The sequence below is a fragment of the Scardinius erythrophthalmus genome, assembly GCF_964197995.2.
Source record: "Scardinius erythrophthalmus genome assembly, chromosome: 2".
Taxonomy (NCBI): domain Eukaryota; kingdom Metazoa; phylum Chordata; class Actinopteri; order Cypriniformes; family Leuciscidae; genus Scardinius; species Scardinius erythrophthalmus.
This window is the reverse complement of record NC_138222.1, coordinates 10,349,112-10,371,643: the sequence shown is the minus strand read 5'-3', so window position 1 is coordinate 10,371,643 and position 22,532 is coordinate 10,349,112. Positions and strand designations below refer to the sequence as shown.

General features: G+C 36.2%; 1 protein-coding gene across 4 annotated transcripts; it reads left to right on the top strand.

Annotated features, from left to right (window-relative positions):
* Positions 1-3,284: 3,284 nt before the first annotated feature.
* Positions 3,285-22,319, top strand: ccdc149a (coiled-coil domain containing 149a). 4 transcript variants are annotated; one of them, XM_081349620.1, is made up of 13 exons: positions 3,285-3,646; positions 4,034-4,124; positions 5,117-5,278; positions 5,381-5,419; positions 5,518-5,625; positions 6,935-7,051; positions 7,226-7,398; positions 9,388-9,460; positions 9,595-9,679; positions 9,816-9,960; positions 10,643-10,719; positions 18,149-18,250; positions 19,402-22,319. In XM_081349620.1, exons 3-13 carry the CDS (start codon positions 5,219-5,221, stop codon positions 19,911-19,913), a joined length of 1,491 nt encoding a protein of 496 aa, XP_081205746.1. In that variant the 5' UTR covers positions 3,285-3,646; positions 4,034-4,124; positions 5,117-5,218; the 3' UTR covers positions 19,914-22,319. The 4 variants fall into 4 exon arrangements, with proteins under 4 accessions (XP_081205746.1, XP_081205744.1, XP_081205743.1 ...); XM_081349618.1 differs by lacking the exon at positions 4,034-4,124 and having other exon boundaries at positions 3,290-3,646; XM_081349617.1 differs by lacking the exon at positions 4,034-4,124 and having other exon boundaries at positions 3,293-3,646; positions 5,090-5,278.
* The last annotated feature ends 213 nt before the right edge of the window (positions 22,320-22,532 follow it).

Below are 22,532 nucleotides of genomic sequence, written 5' to 3'. Positions count from 1 at the left end.
TGACGGCACAGAAGTGGCTGTGAAACGAATGGATAAGTTTAATTACCAAGACCTCAAAAATGAGGAGGAATTTCTACGACTTCCACAGCTTGATAGTCCTTCCATTGTGCGATATGTGGACTTTACAGAAGATGAGCATTTTGGATACCTTGTACTTCAGCTTTGTGAGTACACACTGGAAGAATATATCCAAGAACATTTACCAGATGATAACACTGAGAGAAGTTTGGTTCTGAAGAAGCTGGTGAAGGAAGTTCTCTGCAGCTTACAGGTTTTACACCAACCACAGACCAAAGTGCTTCATCGAGACATCAAACCTCAGAATGTTCTGATTGGTAGGAGTTAAACCCGAGTTGAAACATCTGTCTAACTAAAATATCATCCCAAATTTTTCTCCTTGAAATAATGTGGACTTTCCATTTGTTACAGACATAAATGGAAAAGCTAGATTGGCTGATTTTGGCATAAGTCGCCGACTAAAACAGGGTGAAACCACCATACGAACAAGAATTGCTGGAACTAGATGCTGGAAGGCAAAAGAGACCATAAAGGAGAAGGTCAAGACTGGGTACAAGAGGAGCTCAGACATTCAGGTATATTTTCAATATTAATTAAATTAACTCAAAAGTGTATTCGGTCCTTCAACGTTGTGTTACTTTTTTTTATTTAATTTTGAAAGCAGAAAAATTTGAAAATGTCTCCTTTTCAGACTTTTTAAAAACAACAACAACAGAATTCGGCTTATTTCTCATCATCAGTCCCCTCCATGCAAGTCTAAATGCTGCCTCTGGACGGTTTGTGTTAAGTCATTTGTTAGTCTGCTTGTTTTAGGAGAAAGATAATAAATGTAGTTGCAAAAATCACTTGAGAATGTGTACAACTATAACAATGGATGACTATAATTCTGATTCTGAGGAAGAACTGATGATGGCACGGTTTGATCTTTGGATGACCAATGACAGGAAAGGGGAGTTTCATGCTTGCCTACACTAGGAAATCAATTATTAAAGCTGTTTATCCATTTTTTCTGCTTTCGATATTTAATTAAAAATTATAATTAATGCAACATACACGTAACCAGTTTTTACTGATAATTCTGAATTAGTCTACTGTAACCTTTTTGAAGGTTGCTGGGATGTTAGTGTACTACATTCTCTCTGGAGGACACCATCCATTTGGTGAAGATGTTGATTGTGAGTCCAACATTTTAAGAGGAAGATACTCACTGGAACATCTGGATGATGATGTAGTGAAGGATCTTGTCGAGTGGATGATCAATGAAACTCCAGAGGAGAGACCAACCGTGGAGCAAACCCTTGCACACCCCTTCTTCTGGACTGATGAAAGGTAGAATATGATCTTGATGTCATTTTACAGGTGAAATACAGTACGAAACTTGAATGAATATGTCCAGTGTTCATGAAACATTAATCCAAATATATTCCTCTTAAGCCTAAATATGTTTTCAATCGCAATTTATTAGAGATACTATAGAGATGACAAAACTCATAATCTAGCTGTAGATGATAAAGCTTATTGTATAATGTTTCTGAAATCATCTCAGGAGAGTGCGGTATCTGAAAATCTTGGGAAATGAGAAAGAGGCTGAAAACTGTCGTAATGCAGATACGGAGCTCCTTACTGCCATTGCAAAATACACAGAGGGGAAAAGCTTTTCTGAATGGAAAACTAAAGTAAGTATAACCTCAATGCAGTCCATATAACTTATGAATACATAAATTAAGATGTTTTGTCCTGCAGTTTATATTCTTCTTTAACTGGTGCTTCATCAGACACATGGAGCAACCTGAAGTGAGGAAACAACCAGGAAAACCTGCTTATGGCTTATTTAGACTTTAACTTAATACATTGCTGCTTTATTTTTTTTTTTTTTTTTTAATGATGTCAAAATATTGTTTTCTCAGTTGCCATTTGAGCTCGTCCAGAAACTGGATGGTAAGAAGAAAGTCTATCCTGAGAACACACTGGGCCTGCTGCGTTTTATACGCAACCTACACACGCATTAGTAAGTTACAGAAATAATTAACGACAGACTGTTAAATTATATAAAAAATGAATAACCTGAGCTGGTAATATGTTTACGATGCAAGGTGGAGGACAAATAAAGTAACATCTGATCAATAATGATCAACAGCCAGAAGGGAAGAAGTATCATAGATTTGTAAGTGATTATTTTTTAAATAAGACTTTCTTGCACAATGATTGTGGTGTTTGTGTGACGTTCTCTCCACAGTAAAGCAGATGCTGTGAAAATCAACCTGATGACTGAATTCCCTGATCTTTTTGGGTGTGTGTACCTGTTTGCCAAGGAGAGAGGATGGAATGCCAGAGAAAGTGTCATGATGGACATCAAGTCGGCATCATGATTGTAAATCTGAGATAAAATGTAATTCAGCAGTCACCAATAATTTCAACATAGTGACTGAGCACAAAAATTGTACACTTGACACTGAGAAAAGCTTTTATACTATTTTAGGTTTTCTCTTAGTTGCTAAAAACAGTTCATTTAGTCTTTCAACAAATCATTTGTTACATAAATCTATAAAATATATAAGCTTGAAATAAATATTTTGTAATTGCATGCAATTGACCTTATGGATCATGAAACCTTCTCAGTGCTACGAAACATGCTATTGTGATGTTTGTTGCTCTTTAGTGTTTTGGGGAGGGGGACATTTTTATTTTCAAACTAAATAAACATGGCCTTAACCTGTGATTGCCAGAAAAAAACTGTCATATATTAATTTATCACCTTTTGATAACCCTTTGGACAGATCTAAAAGGAAGTAAACAGTTTTAAGCCAGCTTGGTTACATAATGTATATGACAATTGCACATTACTGTAAGACTCCCCATCAAAAAACATCTGATGTATTATGCAGGATTCTATTGAATTAACTTGTAGCCTAATTCAAATTATTATTGAAAAAGTTAAAAGAAAATAATGTCGTGTTTTAAAATATTAATAGTTAAATAAATAATAAAAAAAAATATAAAAAAGTAATTAAAAAAAATGTTGGGTGGACAGTTTGAAGTAATGAAATCTTTTTAATAGTTTGCCGACTTTGAGTGCATTCAAGAGATGGGTAACAGTTAACGGCTGTTATTATGCAAATAATAAGTAGCCTACAAAATATACGTTATAATGACTATTCGGCTCATTTAAAACAATGAACAAACGTTGATCACTATTCATCTCAAATGGTATTTTGTGTTTCCCATAATTTGTGTCTGCCATCTACTGGTTGGACATATACAATGCCTCTCTACAAAAAAAAAAAAAAAAAAAAAGGAAGAAGAAGAAGAAGAAGAAGAAGAGAGAAACTACTCTTTTCTTGCACATTGTTTGATAAATTCGCTAATTGATATTCGCTACTCGCCGCCACGCCCTCACTAATATTCTGAATATCGCTGCTGCTTCTGTGTTTCACAAACCCGGATCTTGTGCACCAGCTGACCCAGAGTAAACAGTGGCTGAGAGGAAGGGTGAAGTTTCTGCCTATCCAGAAAGCTCGCGCAAATACTAGCTTTAGATTTGAATAACATCAAATATTATCGCCAAACACTGGAAGAAATGAACTCGTCCAAAAGAAGTGAAAGTGACTGGCAAGGTTTAGTGAGCGAGGTGAGTGATGCGTTACTAAAACACGGTGGTGGTGGTGATGATGATAGCTGTTTCCATATGGTGCTGCATCGCTGCCAAAACCACCTGAACTCAAGCTTTTATACAAAATCGAATGTGCTTTTAAATTGTTAAAAACTGTATGAATTTTATGTTGCCTATGTTTAAGAGTGCTCTCGACTTAAAAAAAAAACTAATCTAAAATCTAGAAACTACGTCAAATTTGTTCTGTTTTAAATATTTTTTAAAAAAGTAGACCATGGGAACCCCGGTTCTTCAAAGAAAGGAAAAAATATTTAAGGGTATAAATTAAAATGAGAAATATTTTTATTTTTTAGTTGTTTTTGCTTATTGTAATGCTTATTTTGTCTTATTTTAAATACATTTTAGTCATGTTAAGGCCCCTCTGAAGTTTGCTGAGGACCCCTGGTATAGAAACACTGGTGAAAAAGTGGTTTAGCTGGTTTGCTGCTGATTCAAGGTGAACTACCAGTGTTTACTAGTCTGACCAGCAGCTAATTCTGATCATTTAGAGAAGACCAGCCATGAGAAATTAGTGACAACAAGGACCAGCTAGAAACCATGTAAAAACCATCTGTGGTTTTAGCTAGAATTTTCAATAAGGTTTTAGCAATTATGAATGAATATGTTAGACTTAATGTGGTTTTTAATCTGATCATACACAGTTTTGTTTTGCTGATATGTTTTCTTGTTTTCTAGTTTAGATGAAATGTGTTTTTTATGCAACAAAATTTTTGATCTCCATAAAAGTTAGTTATGTTAGTTTTATGGCACTTTATAAATGAATGCTTTATAAATAAACACTTTTTTTATTTAACTTTTAACTGCCTGCCCTATTGATGCATGATAATTAAATATTTAAAGCCTCATTATAATGCTTGAACTCTCTTATGATTACCAAGGCTGTATTTATTTGATCAAAGATACAGTAAACACAGTCATATTGTGAAATATTATTACAATTTAAATGAACTGTTTTCTATTTGAATATATTTTAAAATGTAATTTATACCTGTGACGGCAAAGCTGAATTTTCAGCATCAATACTCTAGTCTTTAGTGTCACATGATCCTTCAGAAATCATTCTAAAATGATGATTTGCTGTTCAAGAAACATTTCTTTTTATTATTATCAATGTTGAAAACAGTTGTGCTGCTTTATATTTTTGTGGAAACCATGATTCTGATGTGACACTGAAGACTGGAGTAATGGCTGCTGAAAATTTCGCTTTGCCATTACAGGATTTGAACACATTAATTTTAACATATGTGCAAATAGAAAACAGTTATTTTGAATTGTAATAATATTTCACAATATGACTGTTTTTACAGTATTTGTGATCAAATAAATGATGAAAAATGAACGGTGAGCATAAGAGACTTCTTTCAAAAACATTATTCCAAACTTTTGACCGGTACTGCACAGGTCCAGACTGGTTTCTTGTTTCTGCAGTTCTTGATATGCAAACGTAAACTGGAGAGCAAAAAGGACGGCCTTCTTATTCTGTCCAAAGAGCTGGACACCTGTCAGCAGGAGAGAGACCAGTACAAACTGATGGCCAACCAGCTGCGAGAGACACACCAGGGCTTGAAGAAGAAATACAGAGAACTAATTGTGTGTCATCTAACCGATTACTATTCATTATTATTTATATTTAAAAGTGATGATCATTTCTTGGCTTCTTAGTTCATCTGTATGCTTTATAATGTATTTCAGGATGGTGAATCTTCACTTCCCCCAGAAAAACGAAATCAGGTCAGCTGATTTATACTTTGTGTTATTTCACTTTTCAACTTCTTGCAGGTCATAACTTTCTTTTTCTCAATGTTTTTCTGTCTTTCCCTATCTTTTAGGTGAATTTGGCTCAATTGTTGATGGATTCGAGGGAGAGAAATAAGCAGCTAATTGAAGAGGTGAAGGAACTGACTCAGAGACTCAGTGAGACCCAGGGAGACAATAAGGTACCCATTAAACTATTCAAATTAGCTATGTTTGCATCCAAACTTTAAAAAAAATTGGAATATCATTTAAAACATTTGCAAATAAAGCACAGTTTCCATCCCATGTTTTCAAGAGAACAAAATCTTCTCTTCCTGGGAAACCGGCGCAAAGTATCATTAATAAAATAATAATACGTTTCTGCAACCGGAAAAGCCTGTGGCTTGGTCCGTGATTGGTCCGCTGGTTAGTCCAGTTATCCAATCACATCCTCTGTTGAGGTAAAGTCACGTGAGATTTTTTGTTGCACATTCAAGAATTTGTTCATCAAATGTGTTTCCATTGTAGTTTATGCAATTTTATTTTTTAAAGAATAAAAAAATTATCCACCTCAATTGGACGCATATGTGTATGTTTATGCGCATTTTAAGATTTTGGGCCCTATCTTACACCCGATGCAATGCAGTGCCAAGCGCGAGTGTTTTTTTTGCTAGTTTCAGCCTGACACAGTTATCATTTTCAAGTCCTGCGCCACGTTGTTTAAATAGCAAATGCATTTGCGCCCATCTGTGCACCAATGGGTGTGCTGGTCTGAAAACGAGGTGTGTTCTTTGGCACGTTGCTATTTTGAGGCAACAGAAATAGACTGTGCCGTTGACCAACTGAAACCTGGTCTAAAGTCAATGGCGCAATATATTTTTTTGTTAATTAAAGAGCACGTTAGTAATGTGCGCATATAGGCGGGTCCACAACGTGCTGTGCTTATTAAACACACAGGGACGCACGTACAGCAGCACACAAACATGGCAAATATTTAAAATAAAAGGATTACATAAAAGGATGTAAAAGATTATTATTGTGTACATAAAGTTCTGGTGGAATCCGGCTTGTCCGGTAGATGATCTGCTTGCGCACTTCTACCTCGCGCACGAGCAGTTCCGTTTGCGCTCTGGAGATGGCTTCGGTCTTTCCACTATCAAATTTCTTCATGTAAATTTTAATGCATCCTTTCTGAATAAAAGTATTATTTTCTTTCATTTCTTTCCAAAAATTTCTTACTGACCCCAAACTTTTGAACGGTAGTGCATAATGTTACAAAAGCTTTCTATTTCCGATAAATGCTGTTCTTTTGAACTTTTTATTTATCAAAGAATCCTGAAAAGAAATTGTATACAACTGTTTTCAATATTGATAATAATAATAAATGTTTATGTTTGCAGCCTTGGTGAGCGGAAGAGACTTCTTTTAAAAAACATTTAAAAAATCTGACGATCTAAAACATTTGAACGGATGTGTTCTTTTCTTATCCCTGTTGTGATCTTCTTTTCATAGCTGTTAAGAATGACCATCACAAAACAGAGGCTTGGAGATGATGAAGTCGGATTCAGACATTTCCCTGTTCATGAGCGTGAGGATCTGGTCAGGCAACTGGAGAAAGCAGCACTACATGTGTGTCTTCTAAGTTTTATATGATTCTCATCCTTATTTATTGCACTTCTCTAGTTCTCTAGTGAATGAGAAAAACATATTTTTCTAGTTCTTTCTTGTGTTCTAATCATATATTTTCACAGTAAATCAAATATGGCGCTTTGTGAGAATTTCTACTTGTACTGTTTTTTTAAGAGAGAAGACCTTGAACACAGTCTGAAGATGGTGAGCGACGAACTGCAGGATATAAAGGCAGAGAGGACCGTGTTCAGGGAGAAAGCTGAACGTCTCAACCTCGAGCTGAACCACATCCTGGGAGGCCAGGAGAAGCGCATCATTGACGTGGATGCCCTCTGCATGGAGAACAAGTTAGGGAGTGTTATTGTAGCTTGTCATATCTTCATTATGTTTAAAAATCAGTGGTTGTCAATAATATTTGATGGCCCACCCATATAGGCTAGGTTTCATCTGCTGTAATGAGTTTTAAAATTATTATTATTATTTTTTTTTACAGAAACTAAGTGTGTCCATAGATTAAAATAAGTAACTAAAATAATTATAATTAAAATAATTTACAGAATTCCCAAAAATTAAAGAGCTTTCAGGGATGTGTGACTTTGCCAGGTGTTTGTAATTTACTGGATAAGTATTTTTTATTTATTGTTTTTTATAATTTTTACTCACATTTTTTACCAAGTCTTTTTAACCAATGAATTAAACTTTTCTAGATGTTTGGAGTTTACTGGATAAAAAAAGAAATATCCACACTTCTTAACAAATGAATTTGACTTCTAGATGTTTATAAATTACTAGATAAAGGATTTAAAAATACATATTTTTTACTAACAATTTTTACAGTCTCTTTTTTTAACCAGTGAATTTGACCTTTCTAGATGTTGGAATTTACTAGATAAAGAATATATATATATATATATATATATATATATATATATATATATATATATATATATATATATATATATATATATATATATATATATATATATATATATATATATATATATATATATATATATAAAAATTGTAACCAATAAATTGAGCTTTTTTAGATGCATGTAATTTACTGGATAAAGATTTAAAAAAAAAAATTTTTACTCACAATATTTTGGAGCTTTGCATAACTAGAAAAATATTGATTCTTTATAAAAATGCGTATGGCATTTTAAGATTTTATTAATTTACATGACATCTAGAAAACTTCCTCATATATCCAGGTTTTCAAAGTCCATGAGAATCCTGGAGAGAGTGAAGAAAAACTAGAGAGAAAGAAAATCTCCATCAGATATTGAGGGCATTAGAATTAGCTTGATTTTGAGTTGTTTTAGCTTTTTTAATTTTTTTGTAAAGAATCATATTAAAGTGTTCAAACTGGTTTTTGAATCATTGTAGGCGGTTTGCTGCTGGTTTAAGGTAGCAGCTGATTGATCATTTAGACCAGTCATGGCTAGCTACCAGAAAGGACCAGTTGGAATCCATTTAAAAACATCTGAAGCTGGTTTTAGTTAGACATTTAGCAAGGTTTTAGCCATTAAATGGGTGGTATAATCCCCTTTTCACAAGATGTAAAATGAATCTCTGATGTCCCCAGAGTGTGTTTGTGAAGTTTTAGCTCAAAATACCTCACGGATATTTTTATATATCATGTTAAAGTTGTCACTTTTTGATGGTGAGCAAAAACGCAAGTTTTTTGTGTGTGTTCTTTTAAATGCAAATGAGCTGCTGCTCCCGGCACAGAGGGCGGAGCTTCAACAGTTCGTGTCCTTTTACCTCGCAAAGACATGCACTGAAAATTTCAAAACCTTTTAGCCTTTTATGTTCAAACCGGAGTCAGACAATGATGGAGAAACTCGAGAAGAAGTGACATGTAGACAACCTTTCTGAATGGTTAGTTGATGAATTTATGTAGCTTATGTGTAGTTATCTTCTAGTCATTGATTAGCATATTCTGTCTTGATCATCTATAAATCGTGTTCCGGGGGCGGGGTTTATGTAAATTTTAGGGTTGGTGATGTCACTAACCCAGGAGGAACGTCATGTAGTCCCTACCAGCCATTTGTTGCAGTCCTTAAAAAGCAATTTCTTTAAAAGCAAATATCTCCCTTTGCTTTGAACTTTGAGCGTTGTAACTTTGCAGATGTTGTTTATGCTCAAATAGCAACATTACACACTAAAGTTAAAAAAGTGAAATCATAATCAACCACCCCTTTAAAACAAAAAATCCGGAGATTTAGACTGAATGTGTTTTGTAAGCAGTTGTGGTTTGCATGCATGTGGTCTTTTTTCAGTTTAGATGAGATGTGTTTTTCCATGCAACAAAAGCTTTTGTCATATTGCAGATACTTGCATGAGAGATTAAAACAAGTTCAAGAGGAGGTCAGCCTGTTGAAGAGTAACATACAGAAATATAAGGTAAGGCCGATAAGTCTTTTACACAGCTTTAATATTTTATTGTTTCATTTTTATTATTATTATAAAATTGTATAATTCATATTGTAATATTTCTCTGTATTTGCAATATTGCTGTCTTCCTGAATATCTTGTAGACTGCTCTGGATCGAAGAAGAAATCCTGAAATCTCCTGCAAGTCTAACAGCAGCGCTCTTACTGGAGTCCTCTCTCCTAAACAAGGTGCTTGAGTCATGTGATTGCTTTTTTCTTGGAAGGCTTAGAAGCAAAGCAATGTTGCTATACAGCATATCAAATGACTGCATACACTTGTGTACGTTTATTCACTCAAATACGCCTCTATTCCTGCTGTCTGCAGTGCAAGGGTTGCTGTCAGAGGAGAATGGTTGCAGTTTACCAGTCACACCTCAGTCTATCTCAGACCTGAAGTCTTTAGCGACAGCCTTACTGGAGACCATTCATGAGAAGAACATAATCATTCAACACCAAAGACAGACCAACAGGTTTGTGTGTAACTATATTTGCACTGACAGTTCAGAAATAGCCTGTACACTGAAAAAAAGTTTGGTGTAGAAACAATTTTCACTCGCAAGTAAATTTCACAATTTCAGACAGCAAGTAACACGTTGAATTAAACATGTTATTTTGAAGTAGAAAGACTGAAATATAATTTTCTTGTAAAACATACTCAAATAATCTTTATTTACAACTTTTTTATTTACAAAATTTTATTTTATTTTATTCTTATTTTTATATTTACAAATTTTTTTTTTTACCAGTGTATTTTAAAAAATCAACATTTAAAGGGATGGTTCACCCAAAAATGAAAATGCTGTCATCATTTACTCACCCTCAAGTTGTTCCAAGCCTGTATGAATTTCTTTGTTCTGCTGAACACAAAAGGAGATATTTTGAAGAATGTCGTTAACCAAACAGTTGATGGACCCCATTGACTTCCATTGTATGGAAAAATAACCCATATTCTTCGATATATATTCTTTTGTGTTTAACAGAAGAAAGAAATTCTAACAACTTGAGGGTGAGTAAATGATGACAGGATTTTAATTTTTGGGTGAACTATCCCTTTAAATATCTTACCTGCAGGCTTCATACACAAAGTGTTGAAAGAAATATGTCTCATGTTATACAAAAATCTGTATTGGGTGAATTTATTGTAAATTATAGAATTCTGGGAAACCGAGTTGCTGATTTGGAGATGAAGTTGAAGACTCTGGAAATTTCGGGACTTTGGAGTCTCCCAGGTAAGAGTTTCTTGCATGTTGATCATGTTTTTGTGCTTTTCATTTTCCATTTGTTCATATTGTTCAATTGTAACTAGAATTAATTGTCCGTATACCCTCACATTATCGGATATCTAATTATCTAATATCTTTTTGTTTGTAGGATAGAATTGTAGCCTTGAATGCAATAATGATGTTCTAGTCCAGGGGTGGGCAAACTACGGCCCGCGGGCCACATGCGGCCCGTTAGGCTGTTTAATCCGGCCCGCCGAGTATTTAAAAAAAAATTCTTAAGATCGCATTAATTTTGCCTTTTTTTCTTGCAATACTTTGCGTTATATATATATATATATATATATATATATATATATATATATATATTGCGTTGCATATATTTGACAATCGGAATATCAGATATTGCATGCCATAGCTAACAAATGTAAAAAAGGAAAAATGACATAAAAGCAGATCATTAGTCATTCAGCGCTGTTGTGGCTGCGGTGTGTCATGTAACAAGCAATGACGCGTCACCATGGAAACCAAACAGACAGCGACTTAAGCGCATAGACTTGTTGCACGTTAATGTTTTTTCCTTTTTTGGGAACTCAATGAGAAAAAAAATGTTTGGTAACCGCTTGCACACCTTAGTTTTTCCTTTGATTTGTCTGCTATTTAGTTTCTTTGCTCCTCTGGATTTGTGGATGTATCCTGACTGATTCCTTTTACCGACCTTTATCGTCCGGCTTTTAGATCGTGCTTCATAATCTGCTACTGGGCCGGCCCTCTGTCAAATTTTTAAAACCCAGTGTGGCCCTTGAGCCAAAAAGTTTGCCCACCCCTGTTCTAGTCTCTAGATGGGACTCAACAAGCTGTTTGATTTGAGGTGTCATTCTTCTCTGTAGCACAAAAAGTTACAGTTTAGACCAAACCTATAACCTTTTAAATATCAAATTAAAAGTTTTACTTTAAAATGCATTTTAAAATCTTTGTTTTGATAGTGTTTTGTCATGCTTTTTTGTCAATACACTTATTTTGATGCAGTGACTTACATACTAAAGCACATGTAAAGTACTTGATTATAATTTGAACTGTAGTGTGTTATTTGATATTGCATTTAAAGTTAATATATATTTAAATGCACTAAATTGCAACTTAATTACAAATGTGTAATTAATTGCAAATACATGACACAAGATTCTATAGAAATTACATTAAAGTATATTATATCCTGCCCCAGTTTCTTCCATTTTATTGTTCACCGGGCAAAACTTGCAAGTCTGGTCACTTAGAAAAGTAAAGGGTACAATTCTTACAGTTAGACATTGGTTCAAATCCCAAACCTTAAGTATGAGCAATAGTTGAAGTGATGCTTGACTTGGCAAGCACCACTAATGAAACGATTAAAGTTTAGTTTCAAGGACCTCATTTAATTTTATATGGCATATGGGCCATTTAATAAGTGTCTACATTGGCCTACTTTTGTAAAATGGCAGTACAAGCACCAGTACAAGAGAAGTACTTGCAGTCGCCGTCCACAAGAGGGTAGTAAAGCACTGTCACTGAAGCACAGATCACACGCTCACATGTCATAAGACTGTCATTCTGCCCATAAAACTGACAGGCATCCATTACTGAAACTGATTGCCCACATTACAAACACATTTGGGGAATGTGGTATTATTAGGGAACTTTGTGGATGAGAGAGAGGATCACAACTCAGTATTTGAAAGTGATCGAAAGGCAGAGTTGGTGGCCTTGCAGAAATGAACGGGGGAAATCAGTTTAAAGTGCACTCGCAATTTTTATTCCATCATTAAAGAAGTTTTAACTCTAAAGAAATGAATAGTACTTTTGGTACAAAATGTTTAAAGTCACTCACATGAGATGGAGACTAATAGTAGCCTAATAAAAGCTGATTTGGTGTGTGCCTCCATGCCAATAGGTGTCAGTATAATACATATTGGCCACTTGTGAAAAAGAAGTGCACTTATTTATATTGAATGTGCATTTGAAGTGTACTTCAGATCTTAAAATGTTTTTTTTTTTTAAACTATACTTGCAAATAATTTGATAGCAATAAAAAGCCACTTTAGTTTAAGAGACTACAACACACTTAAGTACACTTTTAAAAAGTGCACTTAGTAAATGCCAAGCTAAAAGTTTTACTATAAAGTACATTTTAAAGCTTTGTTTTAACAATCTTTTGTCGTGCTTTAAAGAAATGCACTTATTTTGATGTGTTGACTCACATATTAAACCACATGTAAAGTACTTGATTATAATTTGAGCTGTAGTGTGTTATTCAATATTACATTTAAAGTTCATATTTTTAAATTGACTAAATTGCAAATTCATCATTACAAATGTGTAATACTAAATATATCAAAATACATGACTTATAAGTTTCAATAGAAATTATATTACAATAGAAATGGATTTTATATTGTTTGATATTTAAAAAGACAGTTTAAGTAATTTTGAAGTTAGGCCTAGATATAAAGAAAAATCTTAATAAGTGGGTCAAAAAAGCACTTTACAGTTCAGCTAATTGCATTTTAACATTGCAAATAACATGCATTTAAGTGTCTGAAAACTTTACATTCAGCTATCAAATAAGTATATTCTTTTAAAGTATATTATTTCTGTAATAAGTACTATTTTTAAAAGTATGCTTAAGTGTGCTTAGCATGGACAAAGTGAGTGCATTCGAGAAAGAAAATAGAAGAGTTTTTCTTTCAGATCTTGGACATCCCCATCCTTTTTTCTTGTTGTCTGTTTAGTTGACAGGTTGTACTTGTTTCCTCGTTGACTACTGCAGTCCTGTCAGAACAGCCTGTCTGACTTAAACTTGTTTTCCCCTTACGACTCCTCTTACCTGTCATCGCAATGACAAAACAACAAGTGAGAGAGATCATTTCTTGTTTGAAATGTTTCAGAAGTCACCATGAGAGGAAATTAGCAGTCTTCTGCAGCGACTTCTGTGACTTCAAGCCGTACGATGTGACGCAAAGCTCGGTTTGTCCATAAAACTAGATGGTTTTGTTCCCCAGTGTGAGGCAGGGACAAGCAGGGAATGAATGGATGGATGGGCAGCTGCCAGGTGGGGATCGCCTCTCATCCATCCATCCTGTTTTGCACAGCGGGCCATGAAGCAGCCGCAGTGAAGCCCCATGCTGTTCGGCATACAGAATTAGCCCGGCTTTTTAATTAGCTCAGAAGCCAGTCTCCATAACACAATAATGACCTTTTCAAACAAAGGAAGTTGAGCTTAGAGCTGCTTAAGCATCATTTCAGTGCCTCTTAAAAATAAACCCTCTCTTGAGATCTTCAAGTCCAGAGGAACATATGGAGGCGCATGGCTGCTGTCAGCTGTCAATCTAGGATCATTTCTGGAGATTTACATAAAGTGTGGCCAAAAAGTTTTTGGCCCCTCAAACCACTCTTAAAGGGATAGTCAACCCAAAAACGAACATTTTGTCATCATTTACCAGTACTCACCCTCATGTTGTTCCATACCTGTATGAAGAGATTTTTGAAAAAATGTCTCCGTTTTGTTTGAATATACAGTAAAATGTTGTTTCGGACGTCATTGACTGGTTAAAAACTGGTTATATATTTTTTTTAATTGATACCAATTTAGTTATTTTATTGCAGTGATGTTTTTAACCCTATAAAGCCTGACATATTAAATTATAGTCAGAAAAATCAAATTTTTTAAAAATCCAATAGCTCATTGAACTTTTAGACAAAATCTAAAAATAATAGAGCTTGAATAGGAGAAAACACTTACATTTTATTCAGATGCTCAAACTGAGCAAAAATGTGCAATTTGGTGCAGTTGCTGATATTTATATGGCCAAAAAGTTGAAATTCTGATAGCTTGTAAAGTAAATCAATGAGATCTTTATAACACTGCAGCAGACTAATTACATAAAATGCATAATTATCAGTTGTCACTCTATACACCCAATAATACGTTTTAGTAAGATGATATTTAAATGTATTGCTTTGCATTATATAGAAACTGCAGAGCTTTGATCATAAAACTAAGCAATGATGATTGAGAGATGAACAAATAAACGTTCCTCATAAGCCTGATGGATCATATTTGATACTCGCATTTTAACATGTTTTTTTTAAACAACAACAAAAAACTAATTAAAGATGTATGGATAATCAGGTAAACCTAAGTTACTTTAGTCCAGTAAGTATTCATCTTGAAATCGTAATAGAAAACTTATTCTTATGTTTACTTAATAAAAATCAGTCACGATTTCACAGCAAAAAGACACAGGCATTTAGAAGATTGTGTGCAACAGGTTTTTCAGCAACCAAATTGATAATAGTCCTTAGAAACGTGCATATTAAATTTGATACAGTACGTGCTGTAGTGTTAAATATTACTTTTAAGTAACCAAACACTTTTTGTGGCAACAAGGCTTACAATCCATGTTCATGTTGATCTCTTAAGCTCAGTGCTGCTTTACGCTGCTGTGGTTCCTATTCACTGCACGACTCTCTTGTTTATTATATTTCATACCACAGTGGCCCTAGAAAGCAGTGTTTAAACTGATCAGACAGTGGAAGCATGGAAGCACTGGTGGCCAGTGTTATGATGGCACCAGCATATAGTGCTCAGTCCCCTGTGGGCAACATATGGCATTAACCTGTGATGCATGCAGCCAGTACTAATGAAGACAGATGAGGGAGCTGTAGTCACTTTCTGTGTGTGAGTGTATGTGGCCTAAGTGCAGTACCTCTATAAAATGTCACCTTTTGTGTTAGGAGAGCGGTGTAAATGTATGTATGTATGTATGTATGTATGTATGTATGTATGTATGTATGTATGTATATATGTACACTCACCTAAAGGATTATTAGGAACACCATACTAATACTGTGTTTGACCCCCTTTCGCCTTCAGAACTGCCTTAATTCTACGTGGCATTGATTCAACAAGGTGCTGAAAGCATTCTTTAGAAATGTTGGCCCATATTGATAGGATAGCATCTTGCAGTTGATGGAGATTTGTGGGATGCACATCCAGGGCACGAAGCTCCCGTTCCACCACATCCCAAAGATGCTCTATTGGGTTGAGATCTGGTGACTGTGGGGGCCATTTTAGTACAGTGAACTCATTGTCATGTTCAAGAAACCAATTTGAAATGATTCGAGCTTTGTGACTTGGGTCATTATCCTGCTGGAAGTAGCCATCAGAGGATGGGTACATGGTGGTCATAAAGGGATGGACATGGTCAGAAACAATGCTCAGGTAGGCCGTGGCATTTAAGCGATGCCCAATTGACACTAAGGGGCCTAAAGTGTGCCAAGAAAACATCCCCCACACCATTACACCACCACCACCAGCCTGCACAGTGGTAACAAGGCATGATGGATCCATGTTCTCATTCTATTTACGCCAAATTCTGACTCTACCATCTGAATGTCTCAACAGAAATCGAGACTCATCAGACCAGGCAACATTTTTCCAGTCTTCAACTGTCCAATTTTGGTGAGCTCGTGCAAATTGTAGCCTCTTTTTCCTATTTGTAGTGGAGATGAGTGGTACCCGGTGGAGTCTTCTGCTGTTGTAGCCCATCCGCCTCAAGGTTGTGCGTGTTGTGGCTTCACAAATGCTTTGCTGCATACCTCGGTTGTAACGAGTGGTTATTTCAGTCAAAGTTGGTCTTCTGTCAGCTTGAATCAGTCGGCCCATTCTCCTCTGACCTCTAGCATCAACAAGGCATTTTTGCCCACAGGACTGCCGCATACTTGATGTTTTTCCCTTTTCACACCATTCTTTGTAAACCCTAGAAATGGTTGTGCGTGAAAATCCCAGTAACTGAGCAGATTGTGAAATACTCAGACCGGCCCGTCTGGCACCAACAACCATGCCACGCTCAAAATTGCTTAAATCACCTTTCTTTCCCATTCTGACATTCAGTTTGGAGTTCAGGAGATTGTCTTGACCAGGACCACACCCCTAAATGCATTGAAGCAACTGCCATGTGATTGGTTGATTAGATAATTGCATTAATGAGAAATTGAACAGGTGTTCCTAATAATCCTTTAGGTGAGTGTGTATATATATATATATATATATATATATATATATATATATATATATATATATATATATATATATATGTGTGTGTATATGTATATGTATGTATGTGTATGTTTTTTCATATTATAATTTAAGTCATTTTAATGGCTTACTATCTTACAACTACCATTGCATCTTTACACATTGCAGCAGACACACATCCTGCTCAGAGCAGTCGTAAGCCACCTACTGTTATAGTATTAAATGTACATTATTTTTTTATTTTATTTACAATATCTAATTAAATAAATGTAAAAAAAGAATAATTAAATAATTTAAAATTCAAAGTAAAATTAATGTACACATAATTTGATGTGCCAATGTGCAAATTTATATATTTAGAAATATTATTTGATTTGATTTGATGGAAATGCATTACAAATTGTGTGCACTAATAATTATGTAATTTGTTTATCATTTAATTCATTTTAAATAACATTTTATGAAACAACATTATTATTATTAATATTTTACTATTTTACTAATATTTTTACACTGTATTATTGAAGTTGTTTTTTTATTCCCTTAAAGGTGCAGTAAGCCAGATCTGAGAAACTCTTGCTATTTGAGATCAGCCCAAACAAACGCATCCCTCCCTTCATTGCTCCGCCTCCAAAATGCACAAGCACATAATGCAAGAGTGGATGTCTCTTAATCATAGCTGAAGCTGAAGATGATGAACAAACGACAAGGAAGAACAAAAAAATGAACATGCAGTACACAAGAGTATATAAAGGCAAGAGTTCATTGTTTATTGTTGGTCACAAGAAGCACACCAGCTTCAGGCAAACAATGACACTCAAACCTGCCCTGTTACTATAGCTAACATTACAACACCAGCATATCTTGATTCTGTGAAACATAGCAAAACCAATGTTACTCACGTATGGAGCAGGGACAACACAACCTCTGCATTCATTTTCAGGCCTTCCCGCTTCTGTCTCTCCAGCGCTGGAAAGCGTTTCTAATATTAACGCTGATCTTAAATTTCTTGTCTGATCAGAACCCTTCTTTTTAAAGTAATATTCCTTTTTTCTTTTGTAATGTCTCTCCGCGATCTCTCTTTCTACAGTCCTTCTTCTGATCTCCCTCTAGCTCTCTCTTCTCCCCCATCATGAGTGGACACGCCCCCTACTGCTGATTGGCTACAAGTGTGCTGTGGTGCTCTGTCCAATCCACTTTCAACAGTGTTCCTCAGAAATCGCTTACTGCACGTTTAAGTGTGTTGTACATCTGGTTATATAAAAGAGATTCATTCTCTTCATCATCTATTGGTAGTTTGCATTCATAACAGTCCTTTCACACTGTAAATGATGTCAAGCTCCTCTCTGTGGCGTTCAACAGGAGGCAGAGATGCCATCACTCTGAGTGCCACTCCTGTGTGCTCTATTGACCATCCGCATCAGCCAGAAGCACAGAAAACCACTAACCCACGACCTCCTGCAGGTGAGCGTGTGTAATTGTGTGTAACCAAATCTGCCATTTGCTAATCATCCCGCCAAGAGGTTGAAGAGCTGTAATTAGCTAATTCTCTGACCAGCCCACCCCTCTTCTCCCTTTGCTATCACACCTATCCTTCACGCATACTCTCATTGGTCAGGCCAGATGAACGCCCAATCCCTTTCAAATGTCATGGCATTTGGCAAATGCTAGTGAATTCTCGTTCGCTGACATTCACCAACTTTTGGGGCGTGTTTTGCAGTCAGGACTGCCCCATAAATATGGATGCTTCTATGTAAAGTGGTATTTCTCGTTTCTGTTGTCCCACAAATAAGCTGCATGCAGTGTTTAACCTTTTAGCTGAATGCTCTCAAATATGGGTCAGTAATCCAGCAGAATAGGCATCAATGATGCAGAGGAGAGGCAGAACTAAGCTGTTGCCATCGCTGATAGGCCGTCACACTCCTTTTCCCAGCTGGATGCCTTTGTTGTGTGTATTTTATTTGCTGGTGTGCTATTTGAAACTTACACATGCTTTGTCACTATGTATGAATTGTGAGTGATTTAAATGTAGCCAAAACACATCTAAATACCAGGTGTAAACAGGGCCTTTGATGCATCCAGTTAGGCCACATCAAACTGTTGTGGCACATTATGTCAAAAAATTCGCCCGGTATAACCGAGATGCTTGTGTTCGCTCTAGACAATGAAACATAGCAACATGGCTAAACGTATTCTTAATATGAAACATAGCAACATGGCTAAACGTATTCTTAATATGTTGGACCTTATTGAAAGTAGCCTATTCTTACCTGTTGAGACATGCCTTTATGTCCCCGTAAGAGCTGTATACGCGAAAGGGGCATTTGCAAAGTTGCTTTATTTTTGTAATTCCGCTAGGTGGCGCTAGTGTCACAGAAACTACATACTTCACCTTTAGCAGACACCAATAACAAAATCTCTAATGTGATCTCTGGATTGTACCGCTGTGGCCCTCAGTTTTCTCCCGTTGGCCAAGCGCAACTCACCATGGTATGAATTCTTAACTGAGCTTCACTACTGTGGTAAACGACACATTTGCCTCGCAGGGCTCCATTCCATTAGCATGGCACTAACACAATGTCCATTAATCTTCTTTGTCCCCCTGATTGGCTCAGATGACAGGACAGGAAGAGGAGGGCCATCGCCATGGGAGCAGGACACAGCTGGCAATGACAGCTTCCCGAACATGTGGCGCGGCTCCCACCCCTGTCCAGATGGAGGCGGAGAGGAGGTGGACACACCTGTCACCCTTGACAACAGGCAGGAGATCGTCTTGTGTGGGACAGACATTGTGAGGCAGACTAATGGGCAGGTCGGGACTGAGGTGAAGGAGGGTCCTGTAGAAAAAAAGACAGGCGTCTGCACAAAAACGTGTTCCGCTCAGGAAACTGTGAACGAGGGTGAGGTTTTAGGGGAGCTGTGCCTAATAGCGAAGGAGGCTGAAGATGCAGCTTTGGTTCTGGCTCCAGCAACGCAAATATCTTCAATTACTTTTGACCAAACCGCCTGTGAAAATGTCAACTTTCAAGCCTCTGTGGGGATTCAAAGAGCTTACTTTGAAAATATTTTGGAAGGTGCCTCCATAAAGAAAGAGCCGATTGAACCAAGTGACTCTTCTATTCTATAATAGGAGGTGAAACTGAAGGTCTGAAGGGTCTGAAGACGCTTTCCTTAGAAATGTCTAAAATGTGGTGATTTATTGGTAAGATACAAAGAAGCTGAATAAAAATCCATAACACAATCCAGGTTACTTATAGTATGCAATGCTGAAGCAAATAAACCCCTCGACTGTTAGTTTTATGTTTCATTCAATGCAAAAAATATATATTTTTTTACTTAGTAGATTTGTCTTGTTCAAATATTTATTTATTCTTAAAGGGATAGTTCACACAAAAATGAAAATTGTCATCAATTACTCAGCCTCAAGTTGTTCCAAATCTGTATGAATTTCTTTCTTCTGCTAAACACAAAAGAAGATATTTTGAAGAATGTCGGTAGCCAAACAGTTAATGGACCCCATTGACTTCCATTGTATGGAAAAAAAAAAATACTATTGAAGTCAATGGTGCCCAACAACGGTTTAGTTACAAATATTCTTCAAACTATCTTTTGTGTTCAGCAGAAGAAAGAAATTCATACTGGTTTGAAACAACTTAAGGGTGAGTAAATGATGACAGAATTTCCATTTTTGGGTGAACTATCCCTTCAAGATGCATTTAATTGAAGCGGATACAAAGCATCTGAATAAAACACAATCCAGATTACATACTGTGTACAGTATGCAATACTGAAGCCATGTAAACCGCTCGATTTTGAATGTTTTGTCTGTTTCACTGCAAAATATGATTTTCTTATTGTATTTTATCTTATTTAATTCAGAAAACAAAACGTATTCATTTTGACCTCCCTGAAAATACTTAGAAGGATTATGACCTAATGCATGCATAGACTTGTACAAGTTATTGCTTTCTGTCCCTTTCACACACATTCATCCATACTTCTTGAGAAGCGGCACACACACCTCAGAGTGCACTCAGCTGGCAGCTGCTCCTGACTGCAAATACATCAAAAGGCAAAGTTTGAACTGCTTGTTCTGCAGAAGAGAAGCTTTTTCTTATTTAATCTCTCTCAGTATTACACATACACCGGGCACATCGGGCGGCATGATGCCAGGCAGCTGATGCGGCAGGAAGGGCTTTTGGGAAACAGATGGGAGTCAGAGCTAATGGAGTTATGAGGCTTACAGTCTCTGCAGGTTTGAGGTTAATCTGGTTACCCATTCACTAGTTCAAGAATAATGAAGCAGGAGGAAAAAAACAACAAATTATATATTTCATTAAAAAATGAAAGAGACACTGTTAATTATGGACCCCTAGTGGTTAAGAATAGAATAGCACCATGTTTTGGACAGAACATCTCCACTGAGTGGATGAATGTGATCTGAGGCACCGGTAAACACGTGGATTTATGACATCAGTGGGTGAACAAATAAATCAAGTTTTTTGTTGTTGTTGTTTTACAGCCGGTGATTCTCCGGAGGTTGTTTGTTTTAAATGATCCATGGTAATAAAAAAACTTTCAGGTCTGAAAACATATTTTCAGCTGCTCGCCGGAAGCTATGGACCCTTTCACATATCTGGGTTTCTCAGAAGTGGAAGTCGTCATAGTTGGGTAAACCTCTATAGATCTTATGCTCCAGAGAAACAAGCACGCAGCCACCTTTAGAATTTTGTGTTTGAACTTCCGTTTTTGTGGAAGTATATTGTAGTAAGTCTAAAGACTTAGGTGCATGTATGTTCTTTCGTGTGTTCTGGTTGTGTGGGGCTTTAATGTGCAGGCTGTTCTTCTGAAGAACGATCCTGCACATGTGTGGGCGGAATCTTGGGAAAAGAGTTACAGAAGTTTGGGGTTCGCTGGACTGTGTGAGGCAAGAGCATTGGCCACTCCGTTCGCTACCATATTTCTATGGCATCGCTGTCGAAAAGTACAACAAGTAAATCCACTTCACCAGCTAATTAGAGTTAACAAAAGTTATCATGAGTACTGTAATGTTTGAAGCGGATGTCATAACAAATCGGAAGACACAAGCGCAGTGCTGAAAAGGGGCGGGGCTACATAAGGTCTATAGAGGGTATGTGCGTGACGTCACCGTAGGCCGCAGTGACTGTGGTTACACCCACTAAGTGCCAAAAAGACTGAGCGGCAGCATTTGTTTTCAGCGTGAATGCCATGAAAAACACACAAAACGTATCTAAAACGGCAAAGAGCTATGCCATGGTCTGTACAAATAGATCTGACAAGAAATCTGAGGCATATTCTTACAGACTGCCGAAAGCTACAGAACAGAGAAGGAAATGGATCGATGCGATTCACAGAAACAACTTGATCCAGGGAGCGAAAGGTGGATTTGCAGTTATCATTTTGTGTCAATATGCTGAAAGGGCAAATAGTTGGGGTATTACTTAGGGGTAAAATCAAACCTTATATATTGCATTGTTATATTGTATTGACAACTCATCAATTAAACATTTATCATCGTATATTCTGCATATTGGATGTTTTTAAATAAACTAAGTTTTAGGGCTGGATTATATGATGAAATAAATAACATTAACATAAGTGATCACATGGATTTAGAACTATTTGTATTTATATAAAGTGTTCACAGGCTTTGCTTTATGTATTTCCCCTGCGTCAAAATCATGCACATATATAAATGTCAGGAAACACGATTCCTGGCTGCATG